Here is a 20,834-nt window from a genome sequence, read left to right on the forward strand (position 1 = left end):
CACCTTCCCACACTGTATACAGGGTCCCTAGCTCCTGAAGTGCCCCCATCCTGCCCTCCCCTAGCACAGAGAGACCGGAGCTGCCATAGTGCCGAACACGAGGCAATCATCATCATCATCAGTAACCAATTCCCCATACCTGACAGCCCTGTAACAGGGGAAAGAGAAGGAGCCACAGGGAACCCCACAGGAATAACACCCGGGCTGAGGAGGGAAGAAGGGGCAGAGGGAGACCATTAACCCCTGCTGCATCACCTTGCATTAACCCCCAGCAGCCATACCTCTGAGATCGGAGCTCTCTGACACGCTGAAGACAAGTTTCCCGGGAAGTGTAGCTGGCTTGAACTGTGCACAGGTCTGCCACCTGCTGGTCATTTTTAGGTACTGCATTTGATCCTGCGCCTTATACTCCAGTGCGCCTTATATATGAACCTAGATGTCTTAGCAGGCATTTATTAGAGGTGCGCCTTATACTCCAGTGCGCCTTATAGGCCGAAAAATACGGTATGTTGCAGTAAAAGAACGTCATGGAGGTGAATGCGATTCAGCTCGTCACCGGAGCTGAACCGGCATCAAGAAACAGAGCTAACACCCAAGTGTAACACCCTTGGTTGGAATGAGCAGCGATTGCGGGTTATAACCCATTAATTGCTGCATTCAGCCTGTCCACGGCACTTAAGTGGCCTTCTGGGGGTTTCTCAAATTAGTAAAATTGCCCATAAGCCCCATTAACACATAAAATGGCATACAATGCCAAAAAAGGTAAATTCATAACACAAACCAAAACAAAAATATTGTTTAACCCCTTAAGGAAGCAGGGTTTTTTCGCTCATTTCTCGCTCTCCACCTTCAAAAATCCATAACTTTTTCATTTTTACGTGTACAGACCTGTGTGAGGGCTTATTTTGTGCGTAACAAATTTTACTTTCCCGTAATGTTATTTATTTTAACATGCCATGTACTGCGAAGCTGAAAATAAATTCCAAATGTGGAAAAATTGAAAAAAAAACGCGTCACGTTCTTGTGGGCTCAGTTTTTACGACTTTCACTCTTCGCTCCAAATAACACGCCTACTTTATTCTTTGGTTCGGTGCGATCGCGGTGATACAAATTTATATAGGTTTTATTGTGTTTTAATACATTTTCAAAAATTAAACGAATGTGTACAAAAAAGAAAAAAAAATTTTGTCATCTTCTGAAGCTAATAACTTTTTCATACTTTGGCGCACGGAGCTGTTTGAGGTGTCATTTTTTGCAAAATGAGCTGGCGTTTGCATTGCTACTATTTTGAGGTCTGTGCGACATTTTGATAATTTTTTATTCCATTTTTTATGTGATGTAAAAAGGTGTAAAAGTCTCATTTCGGACATTTGGGCGCCATTTCCCGTCTCGGAGGTCACCGCCGGCCGTAACCATTTTTATATTTTGATAGATCGGGCATTTTGGGACGCGGCGATACCTAATGTGTCTGTGATTTTTACTGTTTATTATGTTTTATATCAGTTCTAGCGAAAGGGGGGTGATTTGAATTTTTAATATTTTATAAATTTTTTTTATTTTTTAAACTTTTTTTTTTCTTTTTTTTCCCACTATTTCTTATTCCATCTAGGGTACATTAATCCTAGATGGTCAGATCGTTCCTACCATATACTGCAATATATGGCATTTTTGCAGCTCATTTATTACAATGAGCCACTGGCTCATTGTAACGAATCTGCAGAAGCCAGATGGCCTCGGGTCAAACGAAGACCCGAGACTACCATGGCAACCGATCTCCGCCCCAGATGACGTTCGGGGGCGCGGCAATCATAATAAAGATGGTGGCGCCTGCGCGCCGCCGTCTTTTAAATGCCACCGGCAACTTTGCCGACGGCAATGAAAGGGTTAATAGCCGCGATCGGTGCAAGCACTGACCACAGTTATTAGCGGTGGGGGTTTGCTGCAATATACAACAACCCCCACCTTTGTATGAAGAGGACTCAGCCGAGGACTATACCTCTGCACCATAGAGCTACGGCGCAGAGCGTTAAGGGGTTAAATTATTTTATCCCACAAAAATGTTATAATGTAAATATGTAATGTAAGAAAATAAAAAACTAATAAAAAAATATCTACTCCAGAATGGTACTAGTGGAGAATTTTGAAAATGATAAATTTCTCCAAAATTTTTTTCCAAATTTTAGTTTTACTAACCTCCCATTCACAGAGGTCTTGAAAGAGTGCGTATTGTTTAGTGGACAATTTGTCCTAACTACACTAAAATGATACAATACAATTGATATATATATAATTTTTTCTATATTTCTAATGCTATGCCACAGATATCTCCACATATGGCCAATACTGTGTATCTTAATTTGTGAATTTTTTTTTATTTTCTAGGGTATGGAGATTGTTCAGACAATGAATAGTGATCCAGGACTAGCTGTAGGTAAGAATAGTTTTTTCGACATATTATATTATTTAAAAATATATTTTTAACATAATTACTCTCATCATGTGGTGGGATGAAAGGTAGCAAGTATAGTGGGTACAGAAAATATCTAGACCCCTTTAAATTTGTCACTCTTTGTTTCATTGTATCCAATTGGTAAGTTCTTTTTTTAGCGTTAATGTTCATTCTGCACCACATCTTCACAGGACAAAACAACAGAAATGTGGATATTTTTGCTAATTTATTAAGCAAGAAAAACTTAACTATCACATGGTCATAAGTATACAGACCCATTGCTGTGACCCTCATATTTAACTCATATTCTGTCCATTTCCTTCTGATCGTACTTGAGATGGTTCTGCTCCTTCGTTGGAGTCAAGCTGTGTTTAATTAAACTGATTGGGCTTGTTAAGGAAAGGAACACACCTCTCTATATATGAAACCTCACTGTGCATGTCAGAGTACATGAGAATCATGAGGTCTAAAGAACTGTCCAAGGAGCTCAGAGACAGAATTGTAGCAAAAGTATAGATCTTGCCAAGGTTACAAAATAATTTCTGCAGCACCCAAGGTTCCTGAGAGCACAATGGCCTCCATAATCCTTAAATGGAAGTAGTTTGGGAAGACCACAACTCTTACTCAACCTGGCCATCCACACAAACAAAGCAATCATGTGAGAAGATCCTTTGTGATGGAGGTAAAGAACCCCAAGATCAATGAGGCTGAGCATCAGAGATGCAGTAGTCAGATGGGAGAAGGTTCCACAAAGTCAACTTTCACTGTAGCCCTACACCAGGTGGGGCTTTATGCAGAGTGTGGCGATGAAAACCTCCCCTCCATGCAAGACATATAAAAGCCTGCATACAGTTTGCAAAAAAACACATGAAGGTCTCCCAGACAGCGAGAAATAAGATTCTCTGGTCTGATGAGATTAAGAGTGGTGTTAATAATAAGTGGTATGTGTGGAAAAAAACAGTCACAGCTCACAACTCTGTGACCATTCTTGATTGGCCCAGCCAGAGACATGTGCTAAACCCAATTGAGCATCTCTGGAGAGATTTAAAAATGGCTGTCCACCAACGTTCACCATCCAAACTGAGGGAATTGGAGAGGATGTGCTGTTGTTTGTGGCCTGATCTTGCACACCTTTCATGTGCAGGAGGCCTTAACTCTTTCACAACTGACATACATTTACGTATATGCCTCCTAATTGTAGATACCACATGCAAATAGCACGTGTATAGATTTAATGGTAGGGACACACCTCTTCTGGACCATGCCACCTAGAAACACAGTTCTGTTTAACAACACACCAGGATTTCTAGGTGCCACAGCACTGAAGATATATACTGCTAAAGCTGCCTATAAACACATTGGAGGATATTCATTATGCCTTCTACGCCAGTTTTCTAGCTAAGAAGGTACATTAATCTCTCCCTCCCTGCCAGTATTCTGGCAATTAGTGGGGTGGATGTAGAGCATCCAAGCCCGCCAGATTTACCATAATCTCCACTGGAAAATAGTTCATATATGGCCTACAGGTCCAAACTGGCGAAGTTAGTGCCCATATTTACTGAGAAGCCAGAGAAAGAGCTTGTTATGGCTATTACTCTGAACATATTTCATAGAGGCATAGATTCCTTTCTTGAGAACAGATTTTCATTTGTTATGAGAAAAAAAAACATTTTGTTAATCTTATAGGTTGGACTTGATGGACTTGCTTCTTTTACCAACCTTATCTACTATGATATTATTAAAAAATGCTTTCGTTGCCAATAGGTCCTGCCTTCACATTCTGCTCCAATGTTTCCAAGGTGTTGTAATGACATTTTCTATTTCTACTATCTCTATTTAGGTTACACAGCATTTAATGGAGTGGACTTTGAAGGAACATTTCATGTCAACACAGAAACAGATGATGATTACGCTGGATTTATATTTGGCTATCAGGACAGCTCGAGTTTCTATTCTGTAATGTGGAAACAGATGGAGCAAACATATTGGCAGGCAAACCCTTTCAGAGCAGTGGCTGAACCTGGCATTCAGCTAAAGGTAAATGAAAAAGGAATTTAACTTCAATTTTACAAATCCTCTAGGGGAGGTGTTCAGAGACTAAAATAAAGAAATAAATCAAGAAATGAAAATATGAAGCAGCAGATGAACATTTTAGCAATTCATGCTTTATCATAGATTTGCCTAGATTTCATGTAGAAATAATATAAAATTATTTATTTTATGCCTATCCAATCTAATAAAAAGTGATGTAAAGATTTCAGAGATAAAGTCTAGTTTATCAAAACTAGTGCAGTTTTCCTGTCTAGTGTGTAGAGTGCGCAAGATTAATCAAAACTGGCGCGCGGTCTTCAGGAATCTCGTGGCCGCTGCACTGGTCTGGAAGTGTGCACGTCTTTTTTTTTTTTTTTTGTGCGCTTTGTTCATGCCCCACCATAAAAATCCCCCCACCCCACCATACACATTCCCCCACCCCACCATACATATCCCCCCCACCACCCCACTATACACATTTACCCCACCCCACCATACACATTGAACCCACCATACCACACACACTTCCCCCTACCATACACATTGAGCATGAGACATTATAGGACAGTGGTGACTAACCTATGACACGGGTGCCAGAGGTGGCACTCTGAGCCCTTTCTGTGGGCACCCAGCACAGAATTTACCAGATAGGACTAATGGCTTCCTCCTGCAGCCCAAGACAGCCCAGGACGTGCCAAGCTCAGAGCTATTTGAAAGTGACACCTACTTGGCTGCCAGGACTATAGGAGGAGAGAGAAGGTGTGCACAGAGATTATCATTGGAGCTCCTGCTTTGGGTCCCCTGATTCTTCCTTTTCAGGGGACACTGGAGGGAAGCTACAATCCAAATTTCTCCTGCTTTCTATTTTATTGGTGTCCGCAGGACGCCAATACGATTGAAACTTGTGATACAGCAGAGATCAAAATGGTTACTGCTCACATTGTCATGTTGGCACTTTGCAACATAAAAGTGGGTTTTGGTTGTAGTTTGGGAACTCTGTATCTAAAAGGTTCACCATCACTGTTATAGGAGATTTGTTTGAAATGGGTTTCCATGGATGGTAGAATAGTCCTGTAAATGTGTGTGTGTTGTTTGTTCCTGATTGACCTGTTCATAATTCTACAAACTTCCACAGCACTTCAATATCTTGTAAAGTTGACCACAAATGTCAAAAACTCCACTTATATGAATGTAGAGGATTAAGAAAAGAATTCTTTAAATGGCAAAATGTTTATCATCTTTTGGATCAACTTGACATTTGGCTATAGGGGGTTGGTTATTGAGGGTTGGTTATGTCCCCTTTTAATCCTCTTAATAAATGTTATTCAGAACGGGATCCTAGACTTTCTTACATAAGCTTATGCTTATTGAAGAAACTATCATTTAATTTGACCTTTCAGGAATAAGGGCACTCTTATTTTTAGTGTGAACTTGGACATTGAGCCGCTATTGAGCAAACTAAACACTGACTAGCTTGATCCTTTTATTAAGAAGTTCAGCTATTGAAGAATAATGTACTATTTATAATAGGCTGTCAAATCAACAACTGGACCTGGGGAACAGCTAAGGAACTCTTTGTGGCACACGGGTGACACAGTGAACCAAGTCAAACTGTTATGGAAGGATCCAAGAAATGTAGGATGGAAAGATAAGACATCATACCGTTGGTTCCTGCAACATAGGCCATTAGTAGGATACATCAGGTATTTATTCTATTTTCTTTGTTTATACACTATAGATATAAAGTGCCACCAACAGGTCATGATTTGGATATATTTCATAATAAGATATTATGCTATGTACACTATACACTAAGGGTGTCCGTACAGTGCATTAGGTTGCTTGTTTTTATTTTTGTCCCTACCATTCTTAGCATTGTGGTTACATGTGAGTTACATGGTTCTTTTAAAATGTAAAAACTGAATACCATTTTTTTCACAGATATTGATATGTATATGTAAGTGTATGATGTATGTGTTTGCATATGTTAGGATGTGCATATGTGAATGTATGTGTATACAGATTGCTATGTATGTGTAGACTGTAATTGCATGATGTGTTTTTATATATGTGCCTGTGTGTGTATAGATTGGTGTATGTACATGTGTATATAGTATTGATGTATATTGATATTTTTTATACTTCTTGTATGATTTATAGTGTTCGTGTATGTTACAGAGTATGCCTCTGTTTACGATTCTGTCATGGTTACGAAGACCATGCCAGCAGTGTGGCACATAACCCTTCACATAATAGGCATGAGCAGTACCTAACAGATCTTAAAGACTTATTATGGGATCTGTATGTATGCTTACATTTTGTATACTAACTAGGGGGAATATATCAAGATCAGCATTTGCCTTGATGGTTTTGATACCCCCCCTTCCCAAGCGAAGTGTGTACATATTATATGACAAGGTATAGGCCTCATCATAAATTAGGTGCATGTTCTCAGTACAATTGGCCCACTAGGGGACTGGAGTCAAGTGTTGTGTACATTCATGTTTGAAGACTGGTGTAAAAAGGCAATCTAGTCCACGCCCTCACCATGCCAGATTATTGAAAAAAGAATAAGGTATAGAAAAACTGTAGCAAACTATTTTTAAATTTTGAGAAATAGGGGGCCTACACTTTTCAAACAGCCCAGTGTCCATGGTACTATTAAACCATCATCTGCACACAATAATGAAAAAAATAAAAGTTTGAATGCAATTGCAGAAATAGAAAACACAAAAGTTGCCAGAGCCTTTGTGGGTATCATAGTAACATAGTTTATATGGTTGAAAATAGATACATGTCCATCAAGCTCAACAAGGAAGGTAAGGGATTAGATGAGGAAGGGGAAATGCCACAAAGACAAAATTCTTAAATAGACTCAGGACACAATAACACGTTCTCTAATTCAACAAAAATACAGCATTTCAGATATAACCTGTCTCTATCAGTACTGCTGTTGTATGTTTTGGTTGTCCTTGGATATAACCATAAACTCAGTCCTGACTATGGTTGAGACGATTTTCCTGTCTGCTCAGATTACTCTCCCCTGAACAGCTTCTCGTGTACTGCAGAAGCAGGGGAGAAAGCAGGAGGAAAATGGCCTTAGAGACAGGGTAACTTCCTGTCTAGCAGCATGAAGAGGAGACCTGCTCTATATTGATTAGGGGAGGTAGCAGAGATGAGTGTGTCATTTTGTTATTTTGTCTGTTATCCATCTGATGACTCTGATGTCTCATCTCTCTTTTTCTTTGTGCCATATATTACAGAATCTTCAGAAGCTAAATGAAAGAGTAGATAAACCCTGTACTATGATAATCTAAGTATATTATCAGCACATAAAAGCATAGCACAGAGGATTCATGAAACATCTGCTTTGCTGGTACCCCTACACACAAACACACAGCTGAATCTCACACCTAGCAGCTAAGGCAGTGATAGGAGCAAAAGCTGCAATAAAAATTGCAATTTATGTAAAAAAATAATAAAAATATTTATAAAAATAAATGTAAATAAAAATAAATCCCTAGGTACCACTGAAGAGAAACACAAAATGAATCCCAAATTAATAAAAAAAAAACATATTATGCTTTCAAAGGCCTGTACAATAAAAAAACAAACCTGAAATATGTGTGGTCATGAAGCAAAATAAATGACTGTGAAGTTGGGATACCGAAGTACTGAGGTTGAAAAATTACTCAAAGACTTAATAGTGAATCCATAAACATACCACTTTTAGTTTATCAGCAAGAAAAAGAGAATTTGAGTTTGATGAGTTGACAATTCGATCCCAACCCTATTGATATAAACATCCCTAGTTATATACACAGGATTTTCTCACTAATCAACCTTTTTCAGAAAATAAATGTAACCCCTTGTTGCAAGCCAACGTAATAGTGTGTCTGCATGCAGCAAGGGCTGTATGGAGAGGGCTCATGGGTTGACTGCAGGAGTTAACTGCATATTGCAAGTGTTAAGCCTTTACATGCCGCCAGTAAAGATAGTAACAGATCACTTGCAAAAATGCCATATACTGGTATACCATAGCATGGCATTAAGAGATGGGCCGAGTTCGCCAAATTTTTTGACAAAATTCAATTTGACCCGAATCAAACCATTCGGAATCACATTAAAAACCAGGTATTTCTTGGCTGCAGAGAGCCTGTAGGGTGTTGTAGAATGTTGTGCCATGCTCAAATATGCAAAGGGTCTTTGATCTTCAAACAATGCTGTGTTTTAGTATGACACGCACATGACAGCTGCCGCTCTTAGAATCGCTTCATTCTTCAATTCCATGGGCACTTACAAGGGCCAAGTTGACCAAATACGTGAAGCGGGAACGCAGCCTGACAAGGTAACGTCTGTGCCAGCTCAAAAGGACTGAGCTGAGGGCCAAGATCCCACTATAACATCAAAGAGTGCACTCTTTTTACACTGACATTAGATGATTCCATGGATTATGACAGAACCTGTTCTGGTAAATGCTGATACATTTAGAAACCCCCCAAAAGAGTAAAAGGGTGTTGGCAGTAAATTTGCATTGACGCCACTGATCATTTTGCCCTTCTTTTCAACCGTCAGTGTCTGTTTTTAATTGGTCCATAATCTACCAGTATTGCTAAAGGCAAAAACAAACAGGAGTTGATCCAAAACAGAGATGACTAGTAAATGGGATATTTGCATGTCCTCTGTGTTGTGTATCCACTCCTGCTTTTGGCTATCAATCCTGAAGCTTTTCTTTCCTTCTGACAGATGAAATTAAGGGGAAAACCAAACATAGTGGCAACATCATAAAGTGGTGGAGGGTGAAAACAGCTTTATGAAAATCACATAAAGGGAGACAGCAGTCAGTTGGCAGCAGCATGAGTAGGCCGGAGAGTGGCACAATGACAAATTCTGGAGCTGGCAGCAACATGGTAGGCCACAGTGTGACACAATGACAGAGTGTGGAGGTGGCAGCAGAAGCAGGAGGTCAGAGAGTGGCACAATGACAAATTCTGGAGGTGGCAGCAACATTGTAGGCCACAGAGCGGCACAATGACAAATTCTGGTGGTGGCAGCAACATTATAGGCCACAGTGTGGAGATGCCGGCAGCAGCAGCAGGAGGTCAGAAAGTGGCGCAATGATAGAGTGTGGAGGTGCGTGATAATTCCAGTCCCTGGTATATATGGTGGGAGGCAGATGGAGCAACTGGCAGCAGATGTGTGGCAGCAGGCGGGTGGCTGAGGCAGGTAGTTAGAATCCAGACTCTTTTCTCAATGTTTGGGGGAGGTGTCATGGCTGATCTAATCTGATGCATAAGGCATTGGTGTGTTGAAATCCTGGCCAATCCATGCCTGATTCATCTTGACAAAGGTCAGTCTCTCCACATTACAGGTGGACAAGCAGGTTCTCCTTTGGGTAACTATTGGCAGGTCAGGACAGCTTCTCTACGGCAAACTCTGCAAATTGTAGCCACACATCAAGTTTGGCTGCCCAGTAGTCCAGGGGATCCTCTACCTGGGGTGGTAGAGTGCTGTCCAAGTAGGCCACCCCCTGATGGTGCAGGGTCTGCTCCATGTCCTTCTGCTGCTGGTGGTGGCTACCCTCCCACTAGGCAGGTGAAGGAAGCTGCTCATTAAGGACCCCAGACTTAAGCTGCTGCTGATGGAGCTGCTACTGCTCCTACACCCCCCACCCCCATCTTCCCACAGCAGCAGTATGTGAGCAATGACTGCCAGGAATCCCCTGGTCAGACCTGACAGAGGATGGACAATGGTGCACATAGGTATTGGGCAACTGTCTGCACAGTATTTCTCTATAGTACGCCATATGTTCCTCCCTCTTGGCAGCTAGAAAAAAGGCACAGATTTTTGCCCAGTAGCGAGTGTCCAAGAGGGCAGTCATCCCTATGCCAGATGTTGACTATTTCACTAGTTAGGCAAAGCAAAGTTAGGCAAACCTGCTTGTCCACCTGTAATGTGGAGAGACTGACCTTTGCGGGCCATCTGCGCAAGTGACTCTAAAGGGGCTCCCAGCCTCCATCTCCACTGTATACTGCCACGCCGCTTCTGGGTCATCTGCCTCGTTTTCTACCTCCTCCGGATGCTCCTGCTCCTCCTCTCCTGTCACCTGAGTAGAAAAACCACTAATTTCTCCTCCTCCAGTTCCCCACTGGACTCATGTAGCCATGAGATGTAGTCGCCACTACTCCAGTGCCCTGACCAGACAGATTTTGCAGCATCTGTTCCAGGACATGGAGCAGTGGAATGACGACGTTATTCATCCCATAGTCCTGGCGACTAACAAATAACGTGGCCTCTTCAAACGGCCTGAGCAAACGACAGGTGTCACTCATGAGCTGCCAGTGGCTGGCATTAAAGTTACACAGGGGAGTACTCCTGTCCGCTTGCATCATCAAAAAATCATTAACCCCTTAAGGACCAGGCCCTTTTTTGTTTTTGCGTCTTTATTTTTCACTCCCCACATTCAAAAATCTATAACTTTTATATTTTTCCATGTTAAGAGCTGTGTATGGGCTTGTTTTCTGGTAACAAATTGCACATCATAGTGACGGTATTTAATATTCTATGCTGTATACTGGGAAGCGGGAAAAAATTCTGAATACAGTGAAAATTATTAAAAAACACATTTGTGCCATTTCTTGTGGGCTTGGATTTCTACTTCATTCATTGGGTCAGTACGATCACAGGGATACCAAATTTATATAGGTTTTAAAACCTTCTGTACAAAAAAAAAAGAAAATTCTTCATTTTGACATCTTCTAGCGTTAATAACTTTTTCATACTTTGGTGTACAGAGCTGTGGGTAGTGTCATTTTTTGTGACGTTTGATGACGTTTTCACTGCTTCTATTTTTAGGACTGTATGACCTTTTAATCACTTTTTATTGAATTCTTTTTATATTTTTCAAAATGGCAAAAAAATTTGACTGCGTTTTTTGGGCACTATTTTCCGTTACAGGGTTAAACACAGTGAAAATACAGTATGGCAGTATATGGGGATTTTGCACACCATCGCAAATCGCACATTGTAATAGATAGCCTAAAACATGATAGCCTCTGATCTTTTTGTGACCCGAGGCTTTCATGGCAATGGGGAGCGACAATCGGAGCCAAAATTGCAGTGCTCATTCCGATTGAGGGGGTTGGTGACGGGCGTTTGCTTCATTGTGAAGCAAGCACCCGGTCAGTATGAAGAGGGCTCAGCCCGTGAGCCCTGTGGAGTCCTGTGTATCATCTGTGGGTGAATTCCACTAACATGCCAATGACTACTGGAAATGACTGCCTGGAATGCAAAGCAAGCGGGAATAGCACATGCTCCATCTTTTGTGTCTTCGGCAGACGTCTCATACAAGGGGCTTAAAAATCCATGGCTGAGTGCATGAGCCCATGGAAGTGAAAGAGGATGTGTGTTAGATGTAGAAACTATACAGCTAGCACACGTCTTCAAATCCTGGTCATGTATAGGTAGCCTAACTGTGAATCAGAATTCACTTATGAAGGTGTTGTCTTCCAGGGTCAAGTTTTATGAAGGTCCAGAACTTGTAGCAGATTCTGGGGTTATACTGGACACCACAATGAGGGGTGGACGTCTTGGAGTCTTTTGTTTCTCCCAGGAGAATATCATTTGGTCTAACCTAAGATACCGTTGTAATGGTGAGTTGGTATTTCACTCTCTATTGCTTTTCTGTAATAGATGCAATTCTATTATACAATTATATTATAAAATATATGTTTTTTCTTTCTTTTCAGAGGAGCCATTGTTTATAATATTATATACAAGCAAATTTGAAAAGTTGAAAGCTTTTCCAGTGCTACAGAAATACATGGAAATGGACCTTATAAGTGTCCATTAACAAAACAAAATTTAACAAGCCTTTTCTAATCTTTGCATTTGAGGCTTAGACATTACCCATTCTGACACATATGAAAAGTTCTAAACTGTTTGTTCAGCTAGGCACTGGTCACAGTAGTTGTTATGGTACTAGAAAGCCCCATTAATAAAAATTAAAGGGTATGAAACAAAATGTATGCTATCAAGATGATAAATACTACAAATCTTCTATGCAGTTCACTCATTCTAAACCAATGTTTCTTGCAGAGAAAGTAGCCAAAAGAGTTTGGAAAGTATTATAAATGACAAAGCATGCATTTAATGTAGTCTTATACTTTAATGAAATGCTGCCCCAGAATCTTATATTGGCAGATGCACCTTCAAATATAAATTGATGTGATTTTACATGTCCAGACTAAACACATCCATGACTGAAAATTCATTTACTACTGTAGGGCGATCCTCCACATAAATGAATGGAATGGTGATCACTCATACTCCCAGCGGGGGCTCAGGGGAACCTTTGCTTCCCTGTTCTCCAGATTACTTCAGGTCCCAGTTGTTTCCTATCATCCCAGAGATCTAAATTGATCCCCTGAATAGAGTGTAAGTGCCCTTTATGAGACAAACCACAATAATAAGAACACATGACTCTATAATTATGAAAGAGATTTACATAATATCTTATCATATCAGCCATTGCAGAATTACCAGAATTTCTAAGTTATTGGTTGTTCCATGTTGGATGGTACATCTATTGGTGAATATGCTTAAGTTATTGTTACCATGATGAGGTACGAGGTGTGTATATCACCCCATTCAAATTCCAGCCTTTGGCACAATTTCCTTTATTAAGAGGCAAAATGTATTTATGCTCCTATTATATGGTTAACACTGGCAAACCTTGTCTTTTTTCCTTTTCAGATACCATTCCAAATGACTATGAAACATTTAGAGATCAAAGAAGTCAAATATAAAGTCGGAGACCTGATTGGATGTTGCAGTCTTACAGGATGAATGCATAGTTCAAATTCTTTTTATACAGTTTGCATATGTCCACTTAACACACTTTCGGTAGTTCAATTTCCGAGCATATTCGGTAGAAGAAATAAAGACTAAAAAGCTAATTTATGATGTCCCTGCATTGTTCCCAAACCACCAGCTTAGGAGCTGTTAATTTGTTCTATGGACTCCTGTATGGCAATAAGGACATAAAAGTAATTTGGAAAATTACCACTAGTGTCGAAAACATATTGCAATTTCCAGAGCTGATGATTAAATGGGTACTAGTGAAACTATTTGTTTGAGCTAGCCTTTCACATCAGTTTTGCAGCTGTTTTTAATCCATTTCACACAATATAAAAACTGCTTAATATAATCTCTGACTTCTAAAATAATGGATCAGTGAAAAATGCACTGCACTTGGATCATGTGCACTGACCCATTAACTTGAAAGTCTAGTACATGATAACAGATCATGGGAATGCCAAGATGTTGTGAGGTGAGAGTATACCAGTTCAGTTCAATACATTTATTAGTGGGGGAATCTATCAATATTGAATATATATATTCAATAGTGGGGGAATATATTAAGGCTGCTGATTTTCACTCTTGTCTTGATACCCTCTTGCAGCATGCACCTCTTCATAAATTAGGTGCACAGGCTCTCTAGAATTGACTCCAGTAAGGGACTAGTGTCAAGTGTAGTACACTTATGGAAGGGCTTAAATGTGAAAAAAATAAAAAAAACTGATGAAGTGAATAAGGCGAGAACTTGCCCGAATATGTAGGGCACTGTCCATGATCCTAAGCATGACTTTTCAGTATTTTTAATTGCATTTCTCTGTGCATTCTGATAAACAGAATAAAGGCATTGTAAACACATTATTGTGATGCATAACATTAAGCTTGTCATTCACTGTGTTTCAGAGCTTTCAAGGTTGCATTATTAGACCTTTAAACCTGGTAAACTGTAACTACAATTGTTCATTATGTACCTTTAGGATTACACTTTAAAGGTTTTTATCTATGTCATCTCATCTATTGGTACTGAAATGGATTTATGTAAGGAATACATATCGCATTTTAAAATAAATTACTTTTGGTTGAAACCTTCCTTGCTATTAATTTGTTATATAACTATTTACTTTCACTTTATACATCATTTGAAACATCTCTGGAAGACATCTCTGTGAAGTCCTTTCAAATATCAAACCCTAATCTATGGCATATTTTATATTGCTTCTTATTTTATGTATAGGGACTACCGTAAAGCAATGTAGTAGCACCTCTGCATGTGGCAAGGGGTGTATGGAGAGGGTCGTTAGTGATCTGAACGTCCTTGAAAAAATCATCAGTTGTTTGTTGCGCTTCGATTTTTTGCTCCCTTCCTTTATGAAGCCATAACTTTTTTTTAATGGTCTGTTGGGATTGTGTGTCATGCATTCATGGGGGGAGATTAGCAAGAGGTAAGGAACTAGTGGGAATCCAGTGAGCCCTCTCCACAGCAAATAGAGGAGTAAGAGAGTCCTTCCAGTCAGGCTTCAAAATATCCTGTTGGCTGTCCCTTCCAACGGTTCCAAGGCACGACAAGGCATACATAGATGTTTCTAAGACAATTTTCACCAGGGTGATCCAATGTGATAGAGCTTTCCTTCTCCAAGCCAATCTCCTCTATATAATATAATATTAAAGTATTCATGCCCTCTTTCTACTCCTTCAATTGGCCATTTAAGTGGTCAGTCAGCAGTGTTAGAGCCCCACCTACTGTACAAATGTCATGGAGATCGAAGTTGAGCAAGGCAATTTGGTGACTTATAATATAATATATACTCAGCTGTTTATGCTGCATAAACAGGAAAATTTGGTGTTGTATAGCAGTGTGGCTCCTTACGCCATTCTTTAGGGAATTATTTAATAAAGCTAAGAATTTCTCATCCTTAGGCTACATTCACATGGCTGTATGGGGCACGTATATACGTCCCCCATAGACACCAATGGGCGTACGGTGCCATACGGGAGCAGTACCGTTCTGTAGCTGGGGAAAAGATATCTTTTCCCCATAATACGGCGCTGTGTGGCATACATCGCTATGGAGAGGGGTGGGGGTGAGCAGCTCACCATGCTACGGTATGGTGGGCACACTGTCGTGTGAATATAGCTTTATACTTTTTTCTCCAGTGCAGTTATGCACCAGGGCCTTCCACTCCTCTTTCTAATTATTTCTACTCTATTTAAAACTAGTTCATGCTGCTCTGTGAAAGACGTAGTTCACAGATTTGCAAAAGTTCACACTAGTTTTCACACTAGACTGATAAGTTTGTTAAAAAAAAAATTAAAAATCACCTTTATTAAACAAAACAATCTATAAACTTGAACAAATATTCATTAAAAATGAGTGGTGGTATACAAGATGGTTTGGGAGGAAACAAGGTGGCTGTCCCACAGTGGGGGACTTGTATTAATCTGTCTATACCAGAAAAGTAGATTAATTTGAAACTAAAATGCTGTGCGCCACATTTATTGAAGGTCCAAGATGGCATAAACCAAAGGTTAAGGGCCGCACTATGAAAAAGTGGATTAAATCCAATGTGGGTTCAAGCTTGCGAAGGGCCGGTTCAAGACCACAAAATCCAAGACAGGAAAGCAGCACTCCGTCTTGTTTAAATATTTTTTCACATGTGGATGTAAGCATTTTATCCACATGTGAATAAATATTTGAACAATACTGAGTGCTGCTTTCCTGTTTTGGATTTGTTTAATATCTTTTGCCCAGTAAATGTTGGCCTGATTAGTATGAATGAATACTCTAAAGTATAATTGATATAACCCATACCATGCAAGGCATAAATATGTTAGTATAAGAATGAACAAGTCAAATCCAAAGTGCAGCAGCAATAGGAACAGGGGCATATCATAACAGGGGTGATGGGGTGTGCCCCTGGGCCTCCAATACTTTGCTCCTACGAGGGCCCCAGATAATTGCTTACAGTGTGGGCGATTCGGGCAGTCGCACGGCCACCTGTATCGCCCACTAGATTTCTGCTGAACCACAGGTAGATTATCGGCCGTTACATTTAAGTTTATTCCAGAGGAAGGGAAAGACATTCCCTGCTCAACCATTTACAAAGGATTGTGCAGTAAGTCGTCCTACCATAGCCCCCTGCACTAGATGCATGAGCTACTGGAAGAGGAGGAAGTTGATTGGCCCAATGGGGGAGGAGGAGAAGGTAAGCAAAGTTTTATTATTTTACTGGGAACTGTATACAGTTAATGCTGGGGGGCTGTATATCATTAATGCTAGAAAGGGCTGTATATAGATAATGCTGGGGGGCTATATAAAGAAAATGCTGGGGTGGGCTGTATGCAGTTAATGCCGGGGGGGGGCTGTATATAGAGGATGCTGGGGGGCTGTTTATATATAATGCTGGGGAGGGACTGTATATATATATAATGCTAGGGGGCTGTATAAAGTTAATGCTGGGGGAGCTGTATATAGTTAATGTGGGGGGCTGTATATAGACATCACTGGGGGCTATATACAGTTATTGTTAGGGGGCTATATAGTTATTGTTAGGGGGCTGTATATAGTTAATGCTGGTGGGCTGTATATCGTTAATGCTGGAGGGGGCTGTATGCAGTTAATTCCGGGGGGGGGCTGTATGCAGTTAATTCCGGGGGGGACTGTGTATAGAGGATGCTGGTGGGCTGTTTATATATAATGCTGGGGATGGACTGTATATATATAATGCTAGGGGGCTGTATAAAGTTAATGCTGGGGGAGCTGTATATAGTTAATGTGGGGGGCTGTATATAGTCATCACTGGGGGCTATATACAGTTATTGTTAGGGGGCTATATAGTTGTTAGGGGGCTGTATATAGTTAATGCTGGTGGGCTGTATATCGTTAATGCTGGAGGGGGCTGTATGCAGTTAATGCTGGGGGGGCTGTGTATAGAGGATGCTGGGGGGTTGTTTATATATAATGCTGGGGAGGGACTGTATATATATATATATAATGCTAGGGGGCTGTATAAAGTTAATGCTGGGGGAGCTGTATATAGTTAATGTGGGGGGCTGTATATAGTCATCACTGGGGGCTATATACAGTTATTGTTAGGGGGCTATATAGTTATTGTTAGGGGGCTGTATATAGTTATTGTTAGGGGGCTGTATATAGTGATTCCTGGAGGCTGTATACAGTGATTACTGGGGGGCTGTATATAGTGATTACTGATAGCTGTATATATTTACTGTTAGATGGCTAAATATAGTTATTGTAAGGGGGCTGTATACAGTCATTACTGGGGAGGCTGTATTTAGTGATTACTGGGTTCTGTATATATTTATCGTTAGAGGGCTGTATATAGTTATTGTTAGGGGGCTGTATATAATGATTACTGGGGAGGCTGTTTATAGTGATTAGTGGGGGCTGTATACAGTCATTACTGGGGGGCTGTATATAGTGATTACTTGGGAGGCTGTATATAGTTATTCTTATGGGGCTATATCCGATATCCTGTATGTGTCGCTTCCCCACTCAGGTCCACTAGAGTTCACCATCTTCCTCCCGGTGCATTTAGGTGCATGGCTTGGGACACAATTTTTAAGTTAAATCCTGGGTTTGTCCGAATCCGTCGGATCGTCCGATGGCCCGTCCCCCGATTTGTGTTGCATGTAAGCTGCCGCGATTGCGACACAATCGCCTTCTTAAAACCTGTCCCAGCGGCGCAATCCCTGAAAACATCCCCAAAGAATTTGAGAGGCGCTTGTGGCAGATGATGTCGGAGGAAGACCTTGAAATGCTTAAAGGTTATTCCCAAAGTGACCTGGCAGAGGATGAGGTGAAGCTGCTTGGGAGCAACTACAGAGGTCCCTGGATACAGACTTCTAGACAACATGGAGGTTCTACAACACCAGGATTGCTTCCAACTGCATGCCCTACACTGCCTGATGCCGCTAGGAGGCCTTCCAAGCCAAGCGGATGCCACTCCATTGTCCGAGGAGCCTGTGATGTGTCTGCAAACCAAGTGAAAAACATGTTGTGGGCCGTTGCCAAGTGGAACCAACTGGATCAGGTATGCATATGCCTTAAAATTGACTTTTGTGTGGCTGGATGCCCTGCTGCCAAGTGGCCAAGTCTGTAAAAGTCTCTACTGCAGCGCAAAGAGATGGTTGCTATGGGGAATGTGGCTTTCCCATCTGTGCAGTGGAAGGAGCCATGTTGGAGGTGCATATGTGTCCTCAAGTCAGGAGGCCAGAGAACATGCCAAATAAGACATTTGAGTTGTTGGTCAGTAAAATCCCGCTATTAGTGGAGCTGGACTGTCTTCAGGATGTCTCAAGAGTCACCTTGATGTTTCTGAGGAGCAAGCCCGGGACTGGTAAGACTGTACTGATTGAGTTTAAAACTGGCTTGTGTCTCATGCTCTTGAAATCTGTACAGACCTGGAGGTCGAGTTCATACTGGGAAAATACTTTCCTTATTTCTGGCAGGTGTGGGAGAGTATCCCAAATGGGGCCAAAACTGAGAAAAAACTCCCTGAGCTGACTGTACAGCTGGGACTTGTAGAATCTAATGGACTGTGTGATAACAATGCAATAACTTGTATTGAAATTGACACTGAAGTAATGTCATATTTTGTGAATAACCTGCCTTTAACCCATGATTGTATCACACCTCCTATTCAGGTAAATGCAGAGGGTGAACAGGCAAGTAAAGGTGCAGCCAATTGTAATGAGGGGGTTAGCTCAAGTGTGCCCCTAGAGGTTGTGGGTTGTCGTGACAAAGATAGCAACACTGATAATTTTGCTGTAACTCATCACAACCCAGATGGCAATGCTGCCCTAATGGTTTCTTGTGAAGCTAATGTACTTCATATTGACCATGGTTCCCCTCTAGCTCAGAGTAAAGAGAGCACTGAAGAATCTGAACAGCTGGAGTTTGAACTGAGCCCTAACCAAATCGCTGTTAGCGCTGATATTGTAAACCTGGTTGCTAATGGTGATGAGGCCTATAAAGGGCCTGACAATTTATTTTGGCCTCCTAACGATACGTGTTTTATTAGAGGCCCTCCTACCACAGAATCTGGAGGATGTGAAGATAACCTGTATCAGTCACTGGTTGAGAAATCTCAAGCTACAGTCAGAAACCTGTCTAATGGAGACCAGACATCTGCTGCACCTGAGGCTTATGATGAGGCTTGTTTAAAAGATACAAGTGTGAACATTCAAAATACCAAAAAGAAGAGTTGCAAAAAGATATTTATAAAAAGTATGTCTTTTATTAGTGTTATACATAAACCAAATTGCAAGTATATACATCCTGCATGGAGAAATCAAATACACATAGGGGAAACAATTAGTCCCAGATGGAAAATGGGACATGCATAGAGTACTTAAGACCCCCTCCTTTTTCCTGACTGTCCTACGGTCAAACAAGTGCTCATGAAAAATAATTCAATACGTCCAACCATTGGACAGATAGAGGTAAGGTGACTATAACAAAGTGAAACCAGTAGTTAAGATAAACCGGAGGTACCTTCCGGTATTACAGGTTCAGAAGAAAGTATCTTTGCAAGACACACTTACCCATAGGCATAGTAGCGGGCAGACTGGGAACAGTCAGGTGGGGAGGCCAGATGAATTACCCCGACGCACGGTTCGCACAATGCTTCGTCAGGAGCATGTAACTATACTGCAATGTCCCACTTTGACCCTGGAGGGGGGTTGATAAATGTGAAAAAGTCCTACAGCCTTTATCAGGGGGGGGGGGGATATGTGGCAGGGTAAGCAGCCACTATAGTAGATTTTGGTATAAAATGAATATGTTGCTGGATGGATGTGGGAAAGCTGGGTGTTTTGCCACAAATGAGGATTAATGTACATCCAGCTGGAAGTCCTGCATAACTACCTGGTGCGGACTTGCCAGATTGCCTCCACTTCACAGGCCTGTGGAGCTGTGGCAATGAACTGATACTGTGAGTTTTTAGGGTGTATAGTAAGTGCTGGAGAGGCTTAGCTTCATTTTTGCTGTTTTGTTTATTTTGTTTTACTGCTTAATAAAACTGCCAGATCTAATCCCTTAAAATAGTTATTACTGGGGAGGTTCTATATATAGTTATTGCTGGGGGAGCTGAATAGAGCAATTGCAACAGCAACAGCACTTTTATCATCCATGTATTAGTGGTCGGTATTCACTTATAACAGAACCTTTATGATATACATGTTAGTGCGGTATCCACTAACAACAGTACAACAACAGTAACAACAGATCTACATATTAGTGTGCGCTATTCACTGACAGGAGCGACTTTACAATCAAAGCATGATTGATGATTATTTATGATTTTCCGGGAGCTTCAAACTATACAGAGACAGGACCTTAAAGATCCTGCTGCATGATGCAGTAAATAGTTTCATAGTATCATAGTATATAAGGCTGGAAAAAGACGCAAGTCCATCAAGTCCAACCTTTAAGAATTAAATAAATGTTTTATCCCCATAACAGTCCGCCCAACCTCCT

The 20,834-nt window shown here is 41.0% G+C and overlaps 1 protein-coding gene across 1 annotated transcript in view; it reads left to right on the forward strand.

Annotated features, from left to right (window-relative positions):
• Positions 1–14,421, forward strand: part of COMP (cartilage oligomeric matrix protein) — a 57,793-nt gene extending 43,372 nt beyond the window's left edge. The window contains exons 15-19 of the mRNA XM_072112360.1: positions 2,383–2,431; positions 4,290–4,486; positions 6,011–6,183; positions 11,993–12,132; positions 13,235–14,421. Of these exons, the coding sequence (XP_071968461.1) occupies positions 2,383–2,431; positions 4,290–4,486; positions 6,011–6,183; positions 11,993–12,132; positions 13,235–13,287 (612 nt within the window). The 3' untranslated portion in view covers positions 13,288–14,421. The remainder of the gene's footprint in view (positions 1–2,382; positions 2,432–4,289; positions 4,487–6,010; positions 6,184–11,992; positions 12,133–13,234) is intronic.
• Positions 14,422–20,834: the final 6,413 nt, after the last annotated feature.

This window comes from Engystomops pustulosus, chromosome 1 (genome assembly GCF_040894005.1).
Source record: "Engystomops pustulosus chromosome 1, aEngPut4.maternal, whole genome shotgun sequence".
Classification (NCBI taxonomy): Eukaryota; Metazoa; Chordata; class Amphibia; order Anura; family Leptodactylidae; genus Engystomops; species Engystomops pustulosus.